At 40.5% G+C, this 17,150-nt stretch overlaps 1 protein-coding gene across 4 annotated transcripts; it reads left to right on the forward strand.

The window, feature by feature from the left end:
* The first annotated feature begins 345 nt into the window (after positions 1-345).
* Positions 346-13,642, forward strand: LOC105023822 (ATP-sensitive inward rectifier potassium channel 1). Of its 4 annotated transcripts, none has more exons than XM_020046227.2 (3): positions 370-431; positions 2,843-2,946; positions 12,154-13,642. In XM_020046227.2, exon 3 carries the CDS (start codon positions 12,171-12,173, stop codon positions 13,263-13,265), a length of 1,095 nt encoding a protein of 364 aa, XP_019901786.1. In that variant the 5' UTR covers positions 370-431; positions 2,843-2,946; positions 12,154-12,170; the 3' UTR covers positions 13,266-13,642. The 4 variants fall into 4 exon arrangements, with proteins under 4 accessions (XP_019901796.1, XP_019901786.1, XP_019901790.1 ...); XM_020046231.2 differs by having other exon boundaries at positions 2,843-2,918; XM_020046237.2 differs by lacking the exon at positions 2,843-2,946 and having other exon boundaries at positions 346-431.
* Positions 13,643-17,150: the final 3,508 nt, after the last annotated feature.

Consider the following 17,150-nt stretch of genomic DNA (forward strand, 5'->3'; position numbering starts at 1 on the left):
AATGCCCTAAACCTGGAAGGTGCTGGACAAATCCACTGTCCTCCATGGGACCCCTGGGCTAATTTACAAACAGGATTTGACCCTTCTCTCGAAATTTGCACAGGTCAATGCTAAACTGAAATCAAGTCCTGAGTCTGAGTAGCACTTTATAAGCTTTTTTCCTACAGCCCTCTAGCATTCTCTTATAGGCTGGCCGTGGATTCCAGCTGTGTGGTGTAAACACAGGCCCACTCAATATCTCTGCTGGAAGGCTGTACTGGAATTTCATGATTGTTTATTTGTGTGTGCGTGTAAACATTACCTAAAGTAACTCCAGTCCCGCCTATACAAGGCTGTATAAAATCCCACAGGTGTAGCGCTGCAAGAGACTTAACAACGGTTACTACCATCTAGAGGCTACGGTTTTGGATTTCCAGTTCCCATACTGTCTGGTAAGCTGTTTATCATCCACTGAGAGGAAGCATCACTGGGTTCTCCAGCAGGGTAATGATTTATATGATAAACATGCAAACATGCATTTTTTCCCAACACTTTGTATTTTAACTTATACAATGACTGGTGTTAAAGTGCTGACTGTCAGCTTTAGGTTATTTTATTCATATTGACTAACCCATTTTGAAAAGCGAGGCAGTTGTCTTCACAGTTGCATGTACTGTGTTGTGTCTTCACAGCTATTCCTAATAGGCAATTATGTTTGTTTACATTTGCATTTGGAGACTGTTACTGGTTTCTAAGAACATTAAGAGCAAAGAATGTTTCAATGCAAGTCAAGCTGGCCATCATTAGGCAGATAAATCATAACAAATTTATCAGAGACATACAGTAGCCAAAACATTAGGTGTAACAATATCAACTGTTTGGTACATTAACAAGAAAGCACAATTGAGCTTTAACCCGATTGTCATTGTACTATTTTTATTACAAACTACTGGAATATAGAGCCAACAAAGAAATAAAAAATTGGCAATGTCCAGATACTTTTGGAGTTTATTGTACTGTACATACATTATATCTACATTATGTTAGCTGATTCTTGAATTTAGCCGGAAGTCGCACCCTGAACTTTTTTATTGGACACAAATTAAAATAATGAAATAGCTTTTTCTTGCAATAATACTTCTTCAACACAATCTGTAATGTGTTTTAATAAGAAGTGTGTGCAGTTTGCAAGCACCAAAAGCCTGTTTAGGCACTTAAAAAAAGGGAACATTTCTGATATCTCCCAGCAAGGTACGACTGGCTGAGATAAAACTTATCATTGTTAGCTTATATTTCAACTTCTATATTTCAAGTTCCAATTACTCCGTTTGTGGTTTGAGTTGAGCCTCCTGTTTCTCCTCTGCTTGTTTTCTTTCCAATGCTTTAGCTTTAATCAGTAGTTCTGCCTTTTCAGACTCTAAATTAAGTCTGGTAGATGTAGTAGACTGCCCTGGGTGACTTTATTGTGATCCACTGCACTGACTTACAGATAATTCATTAAATAGAGTTTACTTACACTAAGTTGTGTGATCCATCTAACTTCTTTAAATATCTGGATGTCTTAACTGTAAGTCACTCTGGCTAAGAGCATCAGTTAAATTACTGAAATGTAAATGTAAAAATTTAAAAGCTAATTACAACTGTGATGGGTTTCCCTAAATTCTATGACGCAATAGCCATGATTTTTCAAATTATATTGATGATAAGGATTCCATAATGAATGAAATCTATTCGATTTATAAGGAGATACTTTCCCTCCAAATATAAGATATGACTGCAAATACAATTTATTCCCTGTCAATAACTTTGACAGGGAATACATTCTAAACATACAGATGCATATCAAAAACTTCAAATATTCTGGAAAAGTAATTTTTTTTCCCTTAATTCAAATCAAAAAGTGACCCCTACATAAATTCTAGATTCATTACACAAGTGAAACATTTCAAGCCTTTTTTGTTTCGATCTTGATGATTATGGCTTACAGCTCCTGGCCGAAGGAGAAAAAGAACCGGACCGTTACTCAGTGGTCCAAAGTCCTCTCTTCAGATGAAAGTAGATTTTGCATTTAATTTGGAAATCAAGGTCCCAGGGTCTGGAGGAAGAGTAGAGAGACACAGAATCCAAGTCGCTTCAAGTCCAGTGTGAAGGTTCAACAATTTTCAAGCAGGACTTGGACTAAGAGAATCTATGGGGTATTGTGAAGAGGAAAATGAGATACACCAGACCCAACAACACAGACGAGTTGAAGGCTGCTATCAAAGCAACCTGGGCATTCACAACACTTCAGCAGTGCCACAGGCTGATTGCCACCATGCCACGCTGCACTGATGCCGTAATTTGTGCAAAAGGAGCCCCAACCAATTGAGTGCATGAATGAACATACTTAGGAAACCTTTGCACGTGTTTTGAGTTAATTAGCTGATTTCAGCTCTTTTCAGGTTGAAATTTCCTTATTATAAATGTTTCTTTCTAATTTTTTGAGATACTGGATTTTTTATTTCCATGAGCTGTAAGCCATAATCATCAAGATTGAAACAAAAAGGCTTGAAATGTTTCACTTTATGTGTAATGAATCTTGAATATATGAAGGTGTCACTTTTTGATTTGAATTACTGAACAAAATGAACGTTTCCACGATATTCAAATTTTTTGAGATGCACTTGTATAATATTTCATTGACATGAAGACATCTTTCTTTACAGTAAAAGAGAATCTTACATTATTATTTAGGCTACATGTAGCATTTGCTGAAGCAAAAATCTATCATTAATTCAGACCCTCAGTAGTGTTGTTCACTTTTATCACTGTCACTCAGAATATCCATCACAGTTGAGTAAAGTTTTTTTCTTCTCACTTTCAGATGATATCTTTAACCTTTTCCCTATGATCCAATGCATTATCAAACTGATCATTCCCTTCAGAGCTGAGTCATTGTGGTGAGTCTGGATAAAGCGCTTAGCTGTGGTATGTCATATTCGTTATTGCTCTTACAAAATGTTTTCCAAATCATTAGAGCGGTAATGTCATATCCGTGGTATACGGTGTCATCTACCACAGCCATCAGCCAATCAGAAATCAAACCACCAGTTCACCAGTTTATTAAATGTTAGACGCTCTGCCATGAATAGACAAATATATATGGCAATAAATATAGCACATATGCACACTTGTTTGTGTTTTGTTGCTTTGCCATATACTTACAGTGGGGAGAACAAGTATTTGATACACTGCCGATTTTGCAGGTTTTCCGACTTACAAAGCATGTAGAGGTCTGTCATTTTTATCATAGTTACACTTCAACTGTGAGAGACGGAATCTAAAACACAAATCCAGAAAATCACATTTTATGATTTTAAAATAATTAATGAGCATTTTATTGCATAAGTATTTGATCACCTACCAAACAGTAAGAATTCCAGCTCTCACAGACCTGTTAGTATTTCTTTAAGAAGCCCTCCTGTTCTCCACTCATTACCTGTATTAACTGCACCTGTTTGAACTTGTTACCTTTATAAAAGAAACCTGTCCACACACTCAATCAAACAGACTCCAGCCTCTCCACAATGGCCAAGACCAGAGAGCTGTGTAAGGCCATCAGGGATTCAATTGTAGATCTGCACAAGGCTGGGATGGGCTACAGGACAATAGGTAAGCAGCATGGTGAGTAGGCAACAACTGTTGGCGCAATTATTAGAAAATGGAAAAAGTTCAAGATGACGGTCAATCTCCCTCGGTCTGGGGTTCCATGCAAGATCTCACCGTGGGGCATCAATGATCATGAGGAAGGTGAGGGATCAGCCCAGAACTATACAGCAGGACCTGGTCAATGACCTAAAGAGAGCTGGGACCACAGTCTGTCCAGGCCTATCTGAAGTTTGCCAATGACCATCTGGATGATCCAGAGGAGGAATGGGAGAAGATCATGTGGTCTGATGAGACAAAAATAGAGCTTTTTGGTCTAAACTCCACTCACCATGTTTGGAGGAAGAAGAAGGATGAGTACAACCCCAAGAACATCATCCCAACCGAGAAGCATGGAGGTGGAAACATCATTATTTGGGGATGCTTTTCTGCAAAGGGGACAGGACGACTGCACCGTATTTAGGGGAGGATGGATGGGGCCATGTATCGCGAGATCTTGGCCAACAACCTCCTTCCCTCCGTAAGAGCATTGAAGATGGGTCGTGGCTGGGTTTTCCAGCATGACAACGACCCAAAACACACAGCCAGGGCAACTAAGGAGTTGCTCCGTAAGAAGCATCTCAAGGTCCTGGAGTGGCCTAGCCAGTCTCCAGACCTGAACCTAATAGAAAATCTTCAGAGAGAGCTGAAAGTCTGTATTGCCCAGCGACAACACCAAACCTAAAAGATCTGGAGAAGGTCTGTAAGGAGGAGTGGGCCAAAATCACTGCTGCAGTGTGTGCAAACCTGGTCAAGAACTACAGGATACGTATGATCTCAATATTTGGTACAGAAACCTTTGTTTGCATTTACAAAGTTCTGCTTTTCTGAAGTATCAAATACTTATGTCATGCAATAAAAAGCATCTTCATCCGCTTATGCCTTGTGCAGGTCTACAATTTTATCCCTGATGTCCTTACACAGCTCTCTGATCTTGGCCATTGTGGAGAGGTTGGAGTCTGAGTGTGTGGACAGGTGTCTTTTATACAGGTAACGAGTTCAAACAGGTGCAGTTAATACAGGTAATGAGCGGAGAACAGGAGGGCTTCTTACAGAAAAACGAACAGGTCTATGAGAGACGGAATTCTTACTGGTTGGTAGGTGATCAAATACTTATGTCATGCAATAAAATGCAAATTAATTATTTAAAAATTATACAATGTGATTTTCTGGATCTTTGTTTTAAATTCCGTCACTCACAATTACAGACTTCTACATGCTTTGTAAGTGGGAAAACCTGAAAAATCGGCAGTGTATCAAATATTTGCTCTCCCCACTGTAATTCCAAATTAACTCTAATGAACTCTTCTTTTATTAATTTATCCTGAATTAAATCATTTAAGTCACCCTAAAGTAAATGCATTTATTAGACTCAACATCACCATGGAGGGTAATATAGACAAGTGCGTAGGGCATAGGGGCTGAATAGGGATTCACAGTGGTATATGCACACTAAAGAAGGGCTTGTAGATGACAAATTAGTGCAGAAATAAAAAAACATGATGATGCATTGCAATAGTTGTGTATACTCAAACTAAGAGTTTTTTATTATACATCCTTTTTTTCACTGAGACACCTGCGAACAAGTTATTACTTCCCTCAACCCACATTTAGGATAAAACCCACCAGAACCACTGAACAAGACTATATACAGCCCCTATTAGTAGCCTAGAGCTGATCAGAGAAAAGACTGAAAAACAACAGTATCTAGTGTCCATGTATTACAGCATGTCAGATTGCTCATGTGCACACGGTGACATGTCAAATCAGAAAGGAAGTGCACAGACAGTCAGATGTCGGTAACAAGCCTGTTCAATTGAAATGCATTAGCTCAATAGAAAAAAAGCACACCTCTTACAATAAGCAGCAGCACATATAACTGACATAATCACTTATGTTATAAATAGCTCGGTGTGTGTTGTTAATACAAACAACCTTTGTTTTTTAACACTGACCATCAGACTAAGGGTCACGTCCTAGCATGGCCAGCCTGCCATGCCAGTTAGATCTAATGCGCTCTCTCCTTACGTTCTATGTAACCTTCTTCTGTTTTCATTTTAGTTATTTAATGAAGGTCCTCTGTTCTCCCTGTGTCTTTGTTTGGCCTCCAACATTATGCTCAGGTGTTTGTGAATTGCATTGAAGGGGTCATGGAAACCTTCACAAAATAATTTGGAAAACCCAAAATGTGTACTGGAATGAGATAAAAGCGAGAAATTAGGAACATAGTGCAATATGGGTCTAATTATATTCATATTCTTAGTACCTCTAAGATAAATGAAAGACACTATATACTAAGGCAAGCAACTTGGATATAAGGTAGTATTGTTAGACTGGCCTCCATAACGAACACAACAAACTATGTTTCAGCCGGAAAAAATTCTTAAAATCTGTCCAGCCTCATTCCGTTTTATAGCTGGACTACTGCAATTTACTATTGGTAGAACTTCCTGCAAACAAACCCCTTTAACTAATCCAGAATGCAATGGCCCATCTGGTGATTAACCTGTTCATACTCTGTAAACACTGACATACCCCTTCAGACACACTCACTTTCTCTTTTTGTTGAGTCAAATACTTCATTTCTCATTTTAAAAAAGGCCATCAATCTACACAACCAAAACACCATATTGTTGAGCTTGGTGTTGTGTTTGCATTCACGTTACAGAAAGTTTTATTTTGCAATGCAAACTAGCATCGATATGTGGTGCTGACAGTCTGTCCCACTCCTGTGGCTATTAATGGACGAATACAAGCGTGGTTTGTCCCCACTCTAAAGTTACTAATGTTATTGAACAGTGTAAGTAAGCCAGGTTAAAAAAGACGGTCACTTCACAACCCAACAATTTGAGATGTCTACAAAAGAAGCGACAATATTAAATAGCATGTTAGCAAATGTAATTTTTTGTGCTATCAAACGATAAAAATAATGAATCCCGAATAATTGCATAATATTCTGTTCTGAATCAAGTAATCCTGAATTACTGAATCAAGCAATTGTAATGTGTTCAAATTTGGCCATGAATACACACTTTTCTGTTTAAAAGCATTATGTTAAAAAGGTACTGTATTTTATTGTCAACTATGGACAATGCTTGACTTGGAATTAAATAATGGACTGACTTTCAAGTCCATTAAACCAGCGAGTCATAAAACATTCTTATTTCTAGTTTTCAAGTCTATTTGGAACCCATGTAAATCTAAATAGAATGTTGCGGGTCACTGGTCCCATAGTTGTAATATATCCTATAATTGTGTTCTTGATCAAGGCACCATGTACAATAACTTCTACATTAGACTACTGTAAAACACTTTCTCTATCAGCACCCCATATCTGGAGAGCTACTGGGTGTGCAGACATTTGATCCAACGCTAAATCACACTATAGCTGTTCAAGGTATTGATCCTTTGATGTGTTAACTGAAATAGGGTTAGAATGGGGTTCAGATGGGGTCTGCAAACAGTAGCTATCTTGATAGATGTTTGGCCACAACCCATTATTTTAACCTTTATGTTATGTTAGGGTTCTCTGTGACCCATTTTATTGTTTGACATGACTAAAATAATTTATTTTATTTGTTCTGCATGAAATTTTATGACATCCTCAACACTGAGTATATAAACATTAATAGAAAGCCAAACATTTTCATGAGTTTAAAGTGTCCCTAAAAAGTAACATATTATGAAAACAGTGGGTCCCCTGGGACACTTGGTAATGTCTAACACCAACCAGATGCCACGGATAACACCAGCCGGCTTTGCAGATGTGCATATTGCAGGTGTAATTGCTTCTTGCAATCACATGTCACCCATATTTGTATTTCTTATATAAAAATAATATGGAGTCTTCCTGAAAACCCATGCAGAGACAACCAATCCCCTTCTAACTGATTTCTTACCTGAAGCCTCATTTAGCTCAGAGCGAGGAAAAAGAGATGCAAAAAAGTACATTTGCAAATCACACAAAGACATACTGTCATTCAAGCGTGCAGTACAAGTAAGCGATCAAATGTGCATCAACAACAGTTAATGTTTTTCAGAGGTGTTCAGAAATTCCTTGATCATGCACGAATACAGCCCAAAAACCATCGGTGTCGCATCCAACTCCCTCTCACCCTTGTTAGAATCACGGACACTGATGTTTATCGCCCTCATGTTTTCCTAATCAGTGGTCCTACTGAAGTTCGATCCTTTCCCAATGGGTTAATGACGACTAAAACACTAACAGGGTTAAACAAAAAGTTCGCTATTTAAAAAACTGGGACCTGTTTATAGATTATCTGGAGATTTTTTTCCGTAAATTATTTTAGTTTTGAGTTCCTCCAATATTTCCTGCAGTCTCTCCCAGGGCTAAAATGTTTATGAACAGGACAAATGTAGTGTTCGGAATTATATGATACATCCAGTATTCAAAAATGGGAATGCCACAGTGTATTGATATGTTCTCCTGAATAGAAAATGCCAAAACGTGCATTGTATCAATGGTTATGTTATACGTGAAACAGATTTTTTCATAAACAAATGTATTAACTCAAAATCTGACATCATTGGAGTTTACTAGCTAGCAACATGCATAATGTATGGATATTTATATGTCCAAAATATTTGGAGAATGTTCAGTCCCCTATTATGTTAATGAAATGAAATCTTGGTAATTGTCTAAAAGACAGGCCTTAATTCCGGAATGTTATCAGTCAGGGAAAATAACTGATATGGCCGTTCCCAACAGTATCAAAATCGTGCCAATGCTAGTAGAAACAATTTCAGTACCTCCCCATACAATTCCTGCAGAACGGGACTTACAGAATTATCCAGAAAGCTTTTACATGCGATCTTACAGATTTGAGAGTTGTCCGTTTGGCCGGCTTCTGCCTCTTCTTCCATTTTCTTTGGGGACGTGGAAGGTTTCCAAAACTGTCCGTTTTGTAAGAACTTGAAAGTCCATGCCATTTGTTGCACACGCTGAAGCCGATTCAGCCTCATCCACTGACACATCTAGGTACTATATGGCATTAGGTAGCAATAAATCCCACTCCTAACGTGAGCTAGTTTTTATAAACAAAGCCGGTTGCTGGATAAGGCCTCCTCGCGGACTGATTCGCGTCGGTTTACCAGCAGCTAATTCAATTTGTTGGCATTTGTCTTTGAGCTAGTAGTCTATACTAGTTAATGTGAGCTACATTTAGGAAACAAAGGCGAATGCTGGATAAATCCTCCTGGCAGACAGATTTGTGTCGGTTTACCAGCAGATAGGGTGACCAGACGTCCCGAAAAATTCGGGACAGTCCCGAAATCCAAGCAATTGTCCCGAATCCCGAATCCTGCCCTAATTGTCCCGAAAATTAGAACAAAGTCTCAAAAGCAGACTCTCAAATAATATATATATTTTTTAGTTCTAGGATGATAGAACATTAAAAACTGTCCATGCATTGAGGGGTCCTGCTGCCAACTCCCGTCGGCTGCTCATTGGCTGCAAGTTGCAATAGTATGTATAGGTGGCTACAGGCGCGAATTTTCATTCATTCATTTTTGAAATGGAGGCTCAGGCTGGTGTCCCGGGACCCGTAGCTAAAAAGCAAAAACGCCTCTGCAGATACCAGGAGGACTGGGTAGGGAAATACCCCTGGATTACTGCAGTTTTACGCGATGCAAACAAAGTGTTCTGCAATGTATGTAGGAAGGAGTTTGGTGTTTCACACGGGGGGAGTCCGACGTCAGGCTGCATGCTAGCAGCAAACTACATACAGCTAACAGCACAACTGTACAGACCAACACGTTGGTCTCCTCGTTCTTTAAGCGGGAGGATGACTCCATGTATAATAAAATAGCTGCTGCTGAGCTGACATCTGTGTTCCACTGTGTGACCCACCAACAGTCATACAGATTGCTTGACTGTGCTATGAAGTTGTGAAGTTGGATGTTGTAAACAAAGCCGATTGCTGGATAAATCTTCCTCGCAGACACACTCTTGTAGGTTTACTAGCAGTACTGGCATTTTTGTTTGAGCTCTCAATCAACAGTGGGGAGAACAATTGATACACTGCCGATTTTGCAGGTGTTCCTACTTATAAAGCATGTAGAGGTCTGTATCATAGGTACACTTCAACTGAGAGACGGAATCTAAAACAAAAATCCAGAAAATCTAATTGTGATTTTTAAATAATTTATTAGCATTTTATTGCATGACTAAGTATTTGATCACCTACCAACCAGTAAGAATTTCGGCTCTCAAAGACCTGTTAATTTTTCTTTAAGAAGCCCTCCTGTTCTCCACTCATTACCTGTATTAACTGCACCTGTTTGAACTCATTACCTGTATAAAAGACACCTGTCCACACACTCAATCAAACAGACTTCAACATCTCCACAATGGCCCAGACAAGAGAGCTATGTAAGGACATCAGGGATAAAATCGTAGACCTGCACAAGGCTGGGATGGGCTACAGGGCAATAGGCAAGCAGCTTGGTGAAAAGGCAACAACTGTTGGCTCAATTATTAGAAAATGGAAGAATTCGTTCAAGATGACGGTCAATCTCCCTCGGTCTGGGGCTCCATGCAAGATCTCACCTCGTGGGGCATCAATGATCATGAGGATGGTGAGGAATCAGCCCAGAACTACACGGCAGGACTTGGTCATTGACCTGAAGAGAGCTGGGACCACATTCTCAAAGAAAACCATTAGTAACACACTATGCTGTCATGGATTAAAATCCTGCAGCGCACGCAAGGTCCCCCTGTTCAAGCCAGCGCATGTCCAGGCCCGTCTGTAGTTTGCCAATGACCATCTCGATGATCCAGAGGAGGAATGGGAGAAGGTCATGTGGTCTGATGAGACAAAAATAGAGCTTTTTGGTCTAAACTCCACTCGCTGTGTTTGGAGGAGGAAGAAGAAGGAGGAGTAGAACCCCAAGAACACCATCCCAACCGAGAAGCATGGAGGTGGAAACATCATTATTTGGGGATGCTTTTCTGCAAAGGGGATAGGACGACTGCACCGTATTGAGGGGAGGATGGATGGGGCCATGTATCACGAGATCTTGGCCAACAACCTCCTTCCCTCAGTAAGAGCATTGAAGATGGGTCGTGGCTGGGTCTTCCAGCATGACAGTTACCCAAAACACACAGCCAGGGCAACTAAGGAGTGGCTCCGTAAGAAGCATCTCAAGGTCCTGGAGTGGCCTAGCCAGTCTCCAGACCTGAACCCAATAGAAAATCTTTGGAGGGAGCTGAAAGTCCCTATTGCCCAGCGACAACGCCAAAACCTGAAGGATCTGGAGAAGGACTGAATGGAGGAGTGGGCCAAAATCCCTGCTGCAGTGTGTGCAAACCTGGTCAAGAACTACAGGAAACGTATGATCTCTGTAATTGCAAACAAAGGTTTCTGTACCAAATATTAAGTTCTGCTTTTCTGATGTATCAAATACTTATTATTAATTATTTAAAAACCATACAATGTGATTTTCTGGATTTTTGTTTTAGATTCCGTCACTCACAGTTGAGTACCTATGAGAAAAATACAGACTTCTACATGCTTTGTAAGTGGGGAAACCTGCAAAATTGGCAGTGTATCAAATACTTGTTTTCCCAATTGTATACTAGCTAATGTGAGCTACAGTTTTGTAAATAAATCTGGTTACTGATATAGCATCCTCACAGACAGATTCTGTATGCACCTGCACTTTCCAAAAAGAATTAGAAAGAATAAACATAACCATTGACACAATGCTCGTTTTGGCACAAAACATTTTCGGAGAACATACGGAAACCTATATCAATATACCCTGTCCTTCCCGTTTTGGAAAACCGAATACATCATAAATTTTCCAACACTATATCGGTTGCCCCATTCACTTCCACTGTAGCATGGAGAGAGGCTTCCTTGAAAGAAATCGACTGTAATAATTCCAAAACAAATATCTCTACATTCCAGGATTATGCTAAATAATCAGAAAAAAACACAGGTTCAAAAATAGCGAACCTTTCCTTTAAGCATTGTTGACGAGAGTTGCGTACTAATTATTTTGCTGTGCAAAGTCCTCTGCATCGTTTGCCCAACAATATTTTGTTGTCTACCATTTACAACTCTTTCGATCTCATTTACAACTCTTTCCACTTTGCGTCTGGCATCTCGGTAGATAATGGTTTAGAATTTTCTGAATATCAAATTTAACAGTTTACAAAAAACAAACATATCTTCCTACCAGAGTCACATGCTAACCCCCAAGACACAGAATTATGAATTGAGTCTGTGTGTCTATGTACAGTATATGCTTGTCTTCTATTAGTACTGCCTCATGTTTGTCATGAGTAGATATACATTGCTTTGTAAAGTGTTATGAATATGTACTCCAAAGAAAGTGATACCAAACCTTATTTAAGTATTCAGCATTACAATTCATTGTTTATACCCCTTCTATAAACCAATATGTACTGTTGGGTGTATGCATTTTCTAACTGCTTTTAATTAACATTTTGATTTTCTGTTATAGATTACAGGACCTAAAGAATGGTGTTTAGCATTCGGAAGCGCATTCAGAACCACCTGCTGGAGCGAAAACTCACCAAAATACGTCTGGTGAGCAAAGATGGCCGGTGCAACATTGAATTTGGCCATGTGAAGCACAACAACCACTTTGCCTTTCTCATGGACTTCTGGACGACATTTGTGGAGATCCGCTGGCGCTTTGTCCTGTTCTTCTTCATCGCCTCGTACACCCTAAGCTGGTTCATCTTCAGCCTATTGTGGTTCTGGGTTGCCAAAAACAACGGGGACTTGTTGTGGCAAAACCCACCCCAGGACCATGTCCCCTGTATGTGGAATGTCAATGGTCTCACTTCAGCCTTCCTCTTCTCTCTGGAGACCCAGACCACAATTGGTTATGGTGTACGTGCCGTCACCCCTCAGTGTCCGGGTGCTGTAACCCTCATTATTATCCAGGCAATTATAGGAGCCATCCTCGAAAGCTTCATGTGTGGAGCCATCCTGGCTAAGATCTCCCTCCCTAAAAAAAGGGCCAAGACAATTACATTCAGTGACAAAGCTGTTGTCTGTGAAAAGAAGGACGTCCTTTGCCTCATGATCAGAGTGGCCAACTTGCGCAAGACTTTGATGATCGGAAGCCAGATCTATGGCAAGCTTTTAAGGACGACCGTCACCCCTGACGGGGAGACAATAATCATGGACCAGGTTAACGTAGAATTCATGGTGGATGCTGGGAAGGACAATCTGTTTTTTGTGTGCCCTATCACACTGTACCACGTGATTGACAAGGCCAGCCCTTTCTTTGAGATGACAAAGGACACTCTCCCTAAGCAGGAGTTTGAGCTGGTAGTCTTTCTGGACAGCAAAGCTGAGTCCACCAGCTTTGCCTGCCAGGTCAGAAGTTCTTTCATTCCTCAGGAGATCTTATGGGGCTACAAATTTGAGCCCATCATCTCCCGCACCAAAGAAGGCAAGTACAGTGTGGACTTCTCCAACTTTTCCAAGGTATTGCCTGTGGCCACAGCACACTGTGCCCACTGCTTCCACAACAACGCACACCACCTCCACTCCATTAATGGATTCGACAATGGTGGATTTGAAGTGATTGATATTTTATAGAATAACCTACTCTGACCATCTTTAGGAGCCAAGGAATTATTTTGGGGGACTCACATTTGTAGGTATAGAAATGGAGCAAGCACAGGGCATGGGGGGTTCTGGGTATTTTGTAACACCGCTGCCAAGATTCTCAAAGTCATTCTTATATGTATTGTATTATCTGCCATTCGTTCTACCAATTTGCTTCATTCGCAATGGGTCCTAGGTGTACTGTGGTGTGCTATTGAGATAATTGTTCAACAGCTCCACAAGGGTCAGCCAAGAGGACTTCCTGATCAAAACATCTTCCCGCGGCTATGATACAGGATAGTATTTAGTTAATTAGGACCACCCCTTTACCAGTGTCCAGACACTGGTAAAAACACTGTAAAAACAGAGAAAATACAATGGCTTTCATTTTGTTTTAGAATTTTTTTGAACAATTAACTTTTTTTTACTAAAATAAAGCAACAATATACAACTGTACACTAGCAGCAGTTTAAAAAGAGTACTGTAAACTAGCAGCAATCTGGGTAGTATTATTGATATAGTAGCAATCTAGGTAGTAATATTGGACATTTAGATATGGCAAGTATGGCAGTAATATAGTATGTGCAATTGGTAGAGTTATTGAATGTTATAGATACATATGAGTGCAATAAGCTTATGAATGGTTAAATAGAGTACTGTAAACTACCAGCAATATTGGTAGTAGTATTGAATAATGTCGATATGGCAAGTATGGCAGTAGTATACATAGAAAATGTAAACTAGCATCAGTTTTGAAAGAGTAGGATGGGGGAATATGAACAGTATGGTAGAAGTATTTAGTATTAAAGATACATGTAATGTGCTTATGAATGATACATGCAAAGGAATATTCTAATGCCCATTAAAAGTACCTGAAAGGACATCAGAGCATCTGGAATGTTTATGTGTGATCAGTATGATCATGGGTCAGTGTTACTGGTTGAGGAGCCTTATGGCCTGGAAGTGCGTGCGCCGATGCTCCAGTAGCATATACGAGACGCTACCTTGGGGCCGCCGATGATGCGCTCCGCAGACTTTAGCAACCTCTGGAAGAACTTGAGGTCTGCAGTGGAGCAGCTGCTGTACCAGGCAGTAATGCAGCCTGAGAGGATGCTTTCAATTGGGCACCTGTAGAAGTTGGTGGGTGTTTTTGCAGACATGCCAAACTTCTTGAGTCTCCTCAGGAAGTATAGCCATTTTTGGGCAGTTTTCACTGCCGAGTTTGCTTGCCTGGACCAGGTGAGGTCATCATTGATGAACTCACGAGAACCTTAAATTCCACTCCACTTCAGCGCCATCGATGTGTATGGGGGCATGACTGCCCCTCTGCCGCTTCCTGAAGTCCATGATCATCTCTTTAGTCTTGCAGACATTGAGAGAGAGGTTGTACCATGTAGCCAGGTTCCTTACCTCCTCTCTAAGCGGTCTCATAGTTGTTGGAGATGAGACCCAGGGTGGTTGTGTCATCCGCAAATTTGAGGATGATGTTGAAGCTGTGTGTAGCCACCATAGACTGTAAAAAAAAATGGACGACGCCCCTTCGCTCTTTTCCATTGGTGAAAACTGAAGCCGCCAGTGTCCCGATATGGCGCTGACATCTTGGACTTTCGTCTGCGCAGATAGCGATCTTGGGACCAGTTCTGCGCAGTAGTTATGCGCAATAGCGAGCAGGAAGTAAAGCCGTAAAGCCGCGAAATCAACGGCCCCACCCCTGTGCCCTGCCCTCACTCTCCCTCGCAGAATGCGCATACCGTAATCAATCGCAAGCACACGCTGCACTGTTTTGGAAGTGGAGTCCTGCTCCTGTGAACTCTGTCTGCTCCGTTCCACTCCAACCTCATTAAAATAAGGTACATACAAGTAGCCTACTAACCACACATTTAAACAGAGTTCAATCAAGTCCAAGTACAGTACAACCTTTCCTTGTTAAACCTAGACGATATGTTATAGTCTAACTTACATCATGTTTAACCTTAATTTAGAATAGGCCTAATACAAAAATAATTGGTAACTTCTAGCTAACGATCATCTGCTAGCTATTAACATGGCTATTAACGAGGCTTGTCGTCTTTTAGCTAACGTTAGCTAGCCCATTACATTCATTTACTAATTAAATAGCTTATACATTTAACTTACCGAAAAAAATTCAAAGATCGATTGGAAATGCCAGATTGGTTAGCACAATCTACTGCAGAACAACCCAATATGTCCGTGTTAAATTATATCAATTATAGAAATTTAGAGATTAAATTTGAAGCTCCAATCTCCTTAGTCCTCCGAAGATCGCGAAAAAAGCCTGTTGGCGCTTCAGTGGCTCCTCGGCTCAGATAGCTGTCAATCACAGCTGTGAATCACGACGTCACACCACCGTTTTTAGAGCATTAAATAACTAACTAAAAACCAACTTATTTTAAAAACAAACTCTTGAATTTACATTAGCGTGATACAAACTACAGTAAATGACAGAAACCAGCTTCGGTTTCTGCAATTTAATTGTTTAGTTAGTCTCACGTCCCATTGAATAACATGGGGAGGCGGGGTTAATGACCTATACTGGGACCACTCACCAGGGGGCGATCGAGACGTTTTGGCTTCACTTTTCAGGGCTTGTGCGGCACGCTTGGTAGCCACACAGTCATGCGTTAACAGGGAGTACAAAAGGGGACTGAGTACGCAGCCCTGTGGGGCTCCAGTGCTCAGGGTCAGTGTATAATAGGTGAGGTTTCCCATTCTCACCACCTGAGGTTTACTTGTCAGGAAGTTCAGGAACCAATTGTACGGCGGTATGTGTCGTCAGGGCGAAGGCATCATCCGTAGATCTATTGGGGCGGTATGCAAATTGAAAGGGTTCCAAGGAGTCAGGAATGTGAAGCAGATGTGAGTTCTGACCAGCCGCTCGAAGCAATTCATGATGGTGGAGGTTAGTGCTAGTCGTTCAGGCAGGTGTTGGAAGGTTTGTTCAGTACAGGGAGGATGGTGGTCTGTTTGAAGCAGGAGGGGATTACAGACAGGGACAGGGACAGGTTGAAAATGGAGGTGAAAACGCAAGTTGGTCAGCGCACCCCCTCAGGACATGGCCTGGGGTGCCATCTGGCCCTGGTGACATCCGACGGTTCACAAAAAACTCTCCTCATGTCTGCTGTGGTTAGGGATAGTGTAGTCGTCCTGGTCCTCAGCAAGCCTCACTGAAGGAATTGTGTTGGTTGCCCCAAACCGTGAATAGAAGGAGTTAAGCTTGTCAGGGTGCCAGGCGGTGGGACGTGCATGATTGCTATTTCTCCCTTTGTATTTTGTGATGTGTCACAGTCATGCATCTGGGATTAGAGCTGTTGTAATTAGACTCCAACTTATCCCTGTACACACCATAGAACAGCTTTATCTCGGTCAAGCCTTTACTAAAGTTTTGTAAATTTGGGTAAACTGTGAAATTAGGATCTGGTTTATGCGTGTTAGAATGTGGGATTTTTCAAAAAACACATTTGTCCTGTTATGGTATGTCCAAATAATCTAGAACTAATGTGGCCAAGCTGACAAATATCTTCAAGTCCTTACAACAGTTGTTTCACAAGAGATTGGTCAGTAAAGAAATCTGTAAAATTTTATTTTACAAACTATGTTACACTTGTCACACAAAACAATGTTAAACCTATTTATTTATGCAAATGTAGATATTAATACTGTAGTTGACATTTATTTGTGAACTTGATGTTGGGCTAGCATAAACATGTGAAACAAAATGTTTGGTGACTTTAACTTGAAAGATTCAAGAGAAATTCTTAGTGGATTTAACTATACCAATAATTGTAGTTAATACACGTTTTTGCGAATTTGGTAACACTTTATTTTGAGTCACAAAAGCTTTCTCTAGATACTATA

The sequence above is a fragment of the Esox lucius genome, chromosome 1 (genome assembly GCF_011004845.1).
Source record: "Esox lucius isolate fEsoLuc1 chromosome 1, fEsoLuc1.pri, whole genome shotgun sequence".
NCBI classification, from domain to species: Eukaryota; Metazoa; Chordata; class Actinopteri; order Esociformes; family Esocidae; genus Esox; species Esox lucius.